This window comes from Ipomoea nil, unplaced genomic scaffold (genome assembly GCF_001879475.1).
Source record: "Ipomoea nil cultivar Tokyo-kokei standard unplaced genomic scaffold, Asagao_1.1 scaffold2704, whole genome shotgun sequence".
In the NCBI taxonomy this organism is placed as follows: Eukaryota; Viridiplantae; Streptophyta; class Magnoliopsida; order Solanales; family Convolvulaceae; genus Ipomoea; species Ipomoea nil.
In genome coordinates, this window is record NW_017619132.1 from 3,074,346 (window position 1) to 3,084,675 (window position 10,330).

Consider the following 10,330-nt stretch of genomic DNA (forward strand, 5'->3'; position numbering starts at 1 on the left):
TTAGTTCAATCATTGTGGATATTTAGCTCAATCATTGTGGATATTTACTTCATTTATTCACTGTGGATATATAGTTATGAATTTATAGATATATAATTATGAATTTTTGGATATATAAAAATACTATTGCCGGGAATCGACCAGGATTGTACGTGCATGCCGTGACGATCTTCAAGCGAAGCTTCACCTGTACCAGGTACTCACTATGCAGCTCAGACGGAAATCCTCAAGAAATAATATAATAATAATGGAGATTAATACAGTAGCTTTCTAGAGTGTCTTTCACTCAAAATATTAATACTCAATTCGGCAATCTTCAATGAGTGAAAGACTCATCCTTTTATAAAGTTTCTTCTTCAACTAATAACCCCTTAATAAATGCTAACCACTCACCTTTAATAATATAACATAACCACAATTAATAATAATCCCTTAACAATATAATAGATCCAACTTCTCAAATATATAGCTATTCTTGTGCCTTTAACCATTCACTGCCATCCATTTATTTTTTCATGAAAACATCAATTCCATAATCACTGAATAACTATAGCCAAACTTTAATTACTCATACTTAATTAACCATCACATCCGTAATTAGAATTTTCTTCGCAATTTCGCAAGCCTCCAAATGAACTCATGCTGTAGAAATATAAATTCATACCTTGTTGATAGGAGACGGTCCATGGTCCATATGTTAATTTCAAATAAATGCTCTAATTATTTTGTCAATTAAATTAACAAATATAAACGGGTTTAATGTGTATCATTTGTACACTTACAATCTCTCCATTTGGCAATTTAATTGGCAAAATCTAAGACATCTATACTTTGGACAAATAGACTGTTTGAAGTTTGATGAACCTGTCCTGGGACCAGCTTTGGACAATGTTGCTCCTCTTTGTGGATTTCTGTTGCGTGAATTTTTGGATACCTGTTTCAGAATTTTAGAAAACTGTTTAGTAAAAAAGACAACTGTATCATCACCTGTTTCGTCTGAATCAGATACAACATTATTTCCTTCAACGGCAAAAGCTATAAAAAAAATTCGTTTTCGTGTGATCAGTTAAAATTTCTATTTCATAGGTTCTAAGATTTCTCATTAATTGAGTAACAGTTTTGTTCTCCCAGCCATCATGTTCTTGGATAGCCGTGACTTTCATTCTGAACCTGGGGGGTAAAAATCTCAGTATTTTCTTAACAAGCTTCGCTTGCGAGAATGGTTCACCAAGGACCATTGCACGATTCGCCAGTTCTTGTACGCGTGTGTGAAAGTTGATGATAGTCTCATCCTCATTCATCCGAAGCTCTTCGAAGTCGGACTGGACTAGCTGCAGCTTTGATTGTTTCACCGACGTAGTTCCTTCGTAGGTCGACTCAAGAGCTTCCCAAGCACCTTTAGCTGAAGCAATACCTGCAACTATTGAAAACTGACTTTCATGCATAAGAGAGTAAATCGTATCTAAGGCCATATCGTTATATCCAGCATTAGTTATTTCAGTTTGGGACCATTCGGTTTCAGGTTTTGTTACTCGCGTTCCATCATCACTGGTACTGGCTTTAGTCGGATGAGTCCAACCTGTCACCACGGACCGCCAAACAGCGTCTCCTTGGGCCTTAAGATGTGTACGTGTGCGAGCTTTCCAATAGGCATAGTTGTCGCCTGTCAACTGTGGAAGAATCTTCATACGGTCCATTCTGAAACACTCAATAAACAATGAGATTGAACAAAATAGTATAACACATAATAATAATAAAATCCGCTGAAAGCTTGAGTTCAACAAGCACGGAATAGCCAGATCGATAGATTAAAAAATTAAGTCTACAGGCTCTGATACCAATTGAAAATGTGCCGTGAATCTTGAATTCAATTACACCTTTAATGTTCTACTTGTTTTTAGAAGAGATATTACATTATCAATTAATTAAGTTATTTAATGAGCATAAATAATGAAATATAAATGCATAAAAATAAAATAAGTACTCAGAGATTGATCACGCAGTTCGGAGCGCTTCTCCTACGTCTGCGGGGCAAACCACGTCTGCCAAATCCACTATAGATATTCACCAAGGAATATTACAAGAGGTAAATACAAATGGCCCTCAGCCTTTACCACTACAACACCTTCCTAACATCTACTCAGGATTGTACGTGCATGCCGTGACGATCTTCAAGCGAAGCTTCAGCTGTACCGGGTACTGACTATGCAGCTCAGACGGAAATCCTCAAGAAACAATATAATAATAATGGAAATTAATACAATAGCTTATCTTTCACTCAAAATATCAATACTCAATTCGGCAATCTTCAATGAGTGAAAGACTCATCCTTTTATAAAGTTTCTTCTTCCACTAATAACCCCTTAATAAATGCTAACCACTCACCTTTAATATAACATAACCACAATTAATAATAATCCCTTAACAATATAATAGATCCAACTTCTCAAATATATATCTATTCTTGTGCCTTTAACCATTCACTGCCATATATTTATTTTTCTATGAAAACATCAATTCCATAATCACTGAATAACCATAGCCACACTTTAATTACTCATACTTAATTAACCATCACATCCATAATTAGAATTTCCTTCGCAATTTCGAAAGCCTCCAAATGAACTCATGCTGTAGAAATATAAATTCATACCTTGTTGATAGGAGACGGTCCATGGTCCATATGTTAATTTCAAATAAATGCTCTAATCATTTTGTCAATTAAATTAGCCAATATAAATGGGTTTAATGTGTATCATTTGTACACTTACAATATACCTTGAGTTGGTATGTAGATTGATATCATACATTCTAATGTCGTGATCAAACACTATTGTTTGAACTCGAGTTCCCTACATTTGAATATACAATTTATATATGCCTTGTTGTCTTAAATATCCCCTCACCCCCAAACAACAATTTTGTCCGATAAAAAATAATATAGAAATACAGACAAAAGTTATTAATACATAGTGACCTAAATCACTCCCAATAATACAAAAACATAATTAAAATATTGAGTCTTACTCTAAATTACCAAAAGAATGTTAATTAAATGTAAAAAAAAAAAAAAATACTTAACATAGATTTGTTTTTTTTTTTTAAATGGAAGAAAATTATTTTAAAAATTTATTGTTTGTAACATATTTATAGTATATGTTCAACAATTATGTCAATTTTGTTTGGGATTGAGTCTGAAACTAAGACTTTTTTTATGAAAATTAGTGAGTAAATTAAGAATTTATAATAAATAGTTAACAAAAAATTTTGTTACTAAAATTTACACCGTGTATATGTATTTAGAAAAAGTATATTATATTACATAATAAAGAATAAAGTAAAACAAGAAAAACTAAAATCAAAATAATTACATATGTAAAGTTCTTATTACAAAATCATATCATTGTCAATCAAAGACATATAAGTATATCACATGCCTATCATAATACTCCCACTTTAAACAGAAAAGTTACATCTCATCTTCTGACAACGCCCTCTTAATAATAAGAAGAATCTCCATCTGTTATTCATCTTCTTCTCCATATTTCCGAGTTTATAGCTCTATCTTCAATTCTGATAATCTTCCATTTTGACGCCATGACTGACGCTTTAGAAAGTTCGTCAGATGAAAGAAATCTGGAGGAAAGCAACAACAGGATTCTCCAGTTCATAGAAGACGTTACTACTAACGCTGGGCAAGTTCAAGAAAGGGTTCTCAAAGCTATACTTTCTGGTAATGCCGGCGTCGAATACTTGCTCCGGCACGGCCTTAACGGAAGCACTGACAGAGAAACCTTCAAGAAGCTCATCCCCGTCGTGACATACGAGGATGTCAAGCCTGATATTAATCGTGTCGCTAATGGTGAACCTTCATCCATCATTTGTTCTACACCAATTTCCGAGTTCTTCACAAGGTAATAATTTATAATTTGCTATTTAACTTTCTGACAAATTTAAGTAACAGGCCGGTGATGCAACTCAGGCAAGAATTTAACTTTACTTTTTTGTTTTTTTCGTTAAACGATTTATATATTTCTAACGCAGCTCTGGAACATCAAAGGGAGAGAACAAGCTGATACCTACGACCGAAGAAGAACTAGAAAGAAAGTCACTGTATTCCAGCCTGTTAATGCCGGTGATAAACCAATTTGTGCCGGATTTGCACAAGGGGAAAACAATGTATTTCCTGTTTGTAAGAGAAGAAGCCAAAACTCCAGGCGGTCTTCTGGCACGCCCAGTTCTAACAAGCCTACAAAAAAGGTCATATTTCAAGAAAAGGACATATACTAATCCCTACACAGATTGCACTAGCCCACGCGAAACCATTCTTTGCACGGATTCATTCCAAAGCATGTACTCTCAAATGCTCTGCGGCCTCTGGTATGGCGACCAAGTTCTTCGCGTCGGCACCATGTTCGCCTCTGCCTTCATCCGCGCCATTCATTTCCTGGAAAAGCACTGGCGTCTTCTCTGTCATGATATCCGGACCGGAACGTTGAATCCCAGAATTACAGACCCTTCTGTCAGGGAAGCCGTGGCGAGAATCGTGAAACCTAACCCGGACCTCGCTGAGTTCATTGAAAAAGAATGCAACAAAGAGTCGTGGAAAGGTATTATTCCGAGGATATGGCGTAATACCAAGTACATTGATGTTGTTGTGACAGGTGCCATGTCTCAGTACATTCCTACTCTCAACTATTTTGGCAATGATCTTCCCCTCGTCAGTACCTCGTATGTATCTTCCGAGTGTTGTTTCGCCATAAACCTTAATCCTCTTTCCAAGCCAACCGAGGTTGCTTATACCATCATTCCTACCATGGCGTATTTCGAGTTCTTGCCCGTTTCTAGAGAAATCGGTGTTCCCGAACCCAACCCGGTTGAAGTTTTGGATCTTGTAGATGTTAAACTCGGGCAAGAATATGAGGTCGTCGTCACCACTTACGCAGGTAAATCTACTGTCCTATACAGTACACTTTCCAGCATATTATTAACGTTGTTTAATTTCCAGGATTGTATCGTTATCGTGTTGGTGACATTCTTCGGGTTGCGGGATTCAAGAACAACACGCCGCAATTTAACTTCGTATGTCGGAAGAACGTGGCACTCAGCATAGATGCCGATAAAACGGACGAGGTAGAGCTGCATAACGCTGTCAAGAATGCGTCAAACATTCTTCTGCCGTTTGATGCGTCCTTAATAGAGTACACCAGCCATGCAAACACTTCCACCATCCCCGGACACTACGTCCTCTACTGGGAAATCACCCAGTCGTCGGAAAACCCAATTCCACGCTACATTTTCGAGGACTGCTGCTTCGCCGTGGAAGAATCACTCAACAGCGTTTACCGGGAGTGCCGCGTCTCCGACAAGTCCATCGGGCCGCTGGAAATCAGGATAGTGGAGAACGGCACGTTCGATAAGATGATGGACTACGCCATCGCCAGCGGCTCGTCGATTAGTCAGTACAAACCACCGCGCTGCGTGACGCGCGCCCCGATCGTGGAGCTTCTCGACTCGCGAGTTATGTCAAATTATTTCAGTCCTAAACCTCCCGAATGGGCTCCTGGTCACAAGCATTGGAACACCAACTAAAATCAAAATGGCCTGGAGACTTTACGGACCATATATTAATGTTGGGACTTAGCATGGATAATGTTTTGTCTTCTACAGTTTGTCTTTCTATCTGCATCCGCATTTCCTTATCCAAGAATAACCAATAAGAAAATATTTTTTTTTTTAAAGGCAAAAACAATATATAATGTTAGGTGAGCTATTATTTGCACGAATAATAAGAGTTAGCTAGTTAGCAGCTAGCTTTTGAGTGCACACTCTTTCCCCTTTATAATTTCAATAATAGTCATTGATGGTTTCTGGGTTTTCGGGCCCAAGGAGGTCCAACACAACCTTAAGCTGGAGGATACACCTTTCACAAAAGTCTAGATTTTTAGTGAAGTATGATGCTCAATAGTGCTTTCTATTTCCCTCTCCGGGTTCTCCCCTCTGCCCCTTACAAGGGTGGAGGAGCCCTTTTTATAGTGGTTCCTCCTCTACTGACTTAAAGGCTCATGATGGCCGACTTAAAGATTACATTCAATGTGCCGAGCCGTTGGGCGACGTTACGGACTCTGCCAACGGCTCTCTCTGGCCAGTAACTGGCGGACCGAGTCCGACCTTTAATGCCTCAACGGCTCCTTGCCTTAACTGCTCTGAAGGCTCCCTCAACGGCTCTCTGGACCGAGTCCTCTCCTGGGCCGGGCCTGGGCCGACTCCTCGTCCCCGTTTGGCATTGGGCCGTCCTTCCGGGCTCTGAACTGGGCCTCCTTCTTCGGACCTGGGCCGAGTGCTGGACTCGGCCCATGCATTCTTTCTGGGCCTCTTTTCTTGGGCCGGGGTTCTCACCCCATCAACTAGTCCCTCACTTTTCCATACCCGGTCCGCCAACCTGGGTTTGGAAAAGTAGTAACCGCCTCCTGCTCACCGAATCCGTGCCTTGAATGACTCAGGATTGGCCCAGATTATTCGCTGTCTCCCGGATCTCGCGGGACCGTTTTGATCTCCTCGGCCTGGCCTGGTACCTATAAATGACCTTGGCCGTTCTTCTCTTAACTTACTAATTCCTCATGGGACGCTCACCACTGAAAGGGAAGCGGATTGACTTTGGGTCGCCCCGGCGCCCCTTGCCTTCGAAACGGACTCGGCCTGAAAGGGAGCCTAAAAGGAAGGCTTCCCGTCCGACTCCACAGAGATCTCCTGTTGGCGCTGCCTCCATGGCTCTTCATCCGCCGACTCCTGCTCGTCGTGAAGTCGTTCCGACTTCTCGCCCTTCTCCTCCTCCGGGGACTGCTCGAGTAACTTCCCCAGGCGGGACCGTTGTTGACGTGCCTGTCCCAGAGCAGCTAACCTTCCGTATGACCTTTTCTATTCCTCTGGATGACTTGGACGGTCCGGTTACGGGGCTAATGAACGAGGAAGACTTTGCTCGTTATCAGGAAATGTACTCGGACGACGAAGAGCTGGTTATGCCACCACTCATGCCGGCGTTCTGGGACTCGCTTTGCCCCTCCCCTCCTGGACCATCGGGAGGGTTCTTTGGAAGCGACTCCTCTTCGCCGAGTGAGTGATCTTTGTGGGCTGGGGTCGGCTGGATACTCTAGAGGGGTAGTTCTTTTAGGAGCACTTGCTTACTCTGTAATAAGTTCCTTGTAACCTGCACCTTCTTCATTTTATAATAAAATATTTTCAGCCTTCAGTTTTCATCTTTGTAATAAAACATGCGCTATGCTCGAGTAGGGAGATTACCGGCGAGTGGCAGGAAGTTGGCAGGCAGTCAGCAAGTATCTTTTGCTAACAACATCCTCAGGCATATGTTTCTCTTCCCAAAATCCTAAAAAGTATGTACGAGGCCATTGATTGGAAGGTGCTTGCGTCTCGTAAGCGGTTAAGGCGAGAAGGCCTCATAAGAAAAGTATATAAAAGCAAAATCCTTGGATTATGGAAATTATCTATGTACCTACGTGTAGAATTGGAGAACCAAATTATGAAGATTGGAGTGGCACGCATAACAAGAGGCAGCATGAATGATGGTAAGCCAAATCAAGAAAAGTCAAGAGAAATGCATGACAATCTGTGGGGCAAGCAGAAAGTAAAAGTAAAATGGTGGAAACAAGCTACTGGCAGTTTTGCATGAGGCATAAAGGTTTTGAATCTTACAGGAAGAGGAAAATAGTATTGCATGTGGCTAACACCCGTCAGAGCTATTGCGCAAGACAAAAACCATCTTGAGTGCGTTTTCCCAAAAACCAAGTAGGCCGAGTACAAGGTGAAGAATGAAACATCTCCCCGAGGCCGGTACGGTGGCTAATCCCGTGGTCGAGTCTTGCTCCCACGGTCGAAGGCAACGCGTGGCAAAGGATGGAGATGCTGGACACGTGGTTCTGGGTGGCTTCTAAACATTCTTACAGAAGGTTATCTTTATAAGGATATTTGAATCTGGAAAATATGGCAATTTGCACTTGCCATTCCAGAGCATATTTTCAGAACGGGCGTGCATGACATTGATGGTGACGACCTCAAAGCCGGAATTGTTTGATGAACAAGTTGACACATCTCGTAACTTGCTCATGGCTGTCTTAACGCGCAATCTTGACATACGTTAAATTCAATGCTGTGGAGATTCAAAAACTCAATTGCATAGGATTGGTAAAAGCCATGGAAGAAAATAAGGAGGCCAGGGCTCGATTCCTCTCGCCCCAGCGTTAATATTTTTTCAGCTCGGTGGGAAATACTAAGGTGCTTCAAAACCGACTGCATGAGTATTATCATTTACGCGAGCCTGAAGGATGGAAATTTCCAGTCACATGTGCCGACTGCATGAGTATTATCATTTACGCGAGTCTGAAGGATGGAAATTTCCAGTCACATGTGCCGCATAATAGACTTGGATATATTCTGGGCATGGCAAGAAAATATATTCCAAGATATTGCTCAAGAAAATATATTCCAAGATATTGCTCATGGTATTTCTCATCTACAAGGGGTTACATAAAGGAAGGAAAAGTAAAGCTACAACCGAGAATCACCCCGACTAAAAGACGCGAGTCAGTAAAGAAAGAACCAAGAGTCCAAGCTCTCAGAAGTTTGTTAGAAAAGAATAATCATAGCCAGGACTCGCCTCGAGCAGGGACTCGGCGAGAGAAAATGAAAAGAAACAAGGGCTAGGACCCTTAGAAAAAGCCTAATGGGTCGCCTCGACCGAGGGACTCGGCAAGAAAAGATAGGAAACAAGGGCCCAGACCCTTAGACGTTTCCGAGAAAAAGCCTACAGGGGTCGCCTCGACTGAGGGACTCGGCGAGTATTGAGAGAAACGACGGGGCACTGACCCTAAACTGTTTCTGAGATAGAAAAAGCCTAATGGGTCACCTCGACTGAGGGACTCGGCAAGAAAAGATAGGAAACAAGGGCCCAGACCCTTAGACGTTTCCGAGAAAAAGCCTATAGGAGTCGCATCGACTGAGGGACTCGGCGAGTATTGAGAGAAACGACGGGGCACTGACCCTAAACTGTTTCTGAGATAGAAAAAGCCTAATGGGTCACCTCGACCGAGGGACTCGGCAAGAAAAGATAGGAAACAAGGGCCCAGACCCTTAGACGTTTCCGAGAAAAAACCTATAGGAGTCGCCTCGACTGAGGGACTCGGCGAGTATTGAGAGAAACGACGAGGCACTGACCCTAAACTGTTTCTGAGATAGAAAAAGCCTAATGGGTCGCCTCGACCGAGGGACTCGGCAAGAAGAGTTAGGAAACAAGGGCCCAGACCCTTAGTCGTTTCCGTGAAAAAGCCAAAGAGGAGTCGCCTCGACTGAGGGACTCGGCTAGTATATAAAGAAACAATGGGGCACTGACCCTAAACTGTTTCTGAGATAGAAAAAGCTTAATAGGTCGCCTCGACCTAGGAACTCGGCGAGAAAAGATAGGAAACAAGGGCCCAGACCCTTAGTCGTTTCCGAGGAAAAACCAAAAGGAGTCGCCTCGACTGAGGGACTCAGCGAGAAATTAAAGAAACAACAGGGCACTGACCCTAAATCGTTTCTAAGTAAAGAAAAAGCCTACAGGGGTCGCCTCGACTGAGGGACTCGACGAGAAAAGAGAAAAGAAACAAGGGTTCCGACCCTTAAACGTTTCTAGAGGAAAAGAGAAAAGAAACAAGGGTTCCGACCCTTAGACATTTCTAGAGAGAAAAGGAGCTACCACTGAAGCAGTCGGTCGTACGGCAAACAAAGAGAGGTCATGAGGATGGAGTCGTGTAGAATGTTGAATAAAGAGTCAGCAAAAATCGAGGGGGCTAATAAAGGAAATTTTGAGGCAAGACAATATACTTTTCCATGCCCTGCTAAGCACGAGACATAGAAAAGTGAGGGACTAGTTGATGGGGTGTGAACCCCGTGGGCTCGGGGCCCAAGAAGAAAAGAGATAAAGCCCAGACAAAGAAGGGAAGCCCAAGAAGAAAATGGAGCAAGCCCAAAAGAGATACGAGCCAAACCGAGGAGTCGGCTCGTCCAGGAGTCGGCGGCGAGTGTGGAATCGGCACGGGTGTAGGGTCGGCCTAAAACTAGCCGTTAGCCCATTTACTACCCTATTATTACCCCACTCATTACCACTAGTCAAATATCTAATTATTATTATTATTATCCATAACCCCCCCACTTAAACCCTTACTTACTACCCTAATTATCACCCATCACTACCCTACTAAATGTCCAACGGACGCTTTTGGGGATGGGCTAGCTATAAAAGGAGGAGAAGACAAGAAGAAAGGGGATCCATCCACTC

At 42.2% G+C, this 10,330-nt stretch overlaps 1 protein-coding gene across 1 annotated transcript; it reads left to right on the forward strand.

The window, feature by feature from the left end:
• Nucleotides 1–3,474: 3,474 nt before the first annotated feature.
• Nucleotides 3,475–5,813, forward strand: LOC109155739 (indole-3-acetic acid-amido synthetase GH3.6-like). Its single transcript, XM_019303376.1, has 3 exons — nucleotides 3,475–3,914; nucleotides 4,045–4,946; nucleotides 5,009–5,813. Exons 1-3 carry the CDS (start codon nucleotides 3,598–3,600, stop codon nucleotides 5,590–5,592), a joined length of 1,803 nt encoding a protein of 600 aa, XP_019158921.1. The 5' UTR covers nucleotides 3,475–3,597; the 3' UTR covers nucleotides 5,593–5,813.
• The last annotated feature ends 4,517 nt before the right edge of the window (nucleotides 5,814–10,330 follow it).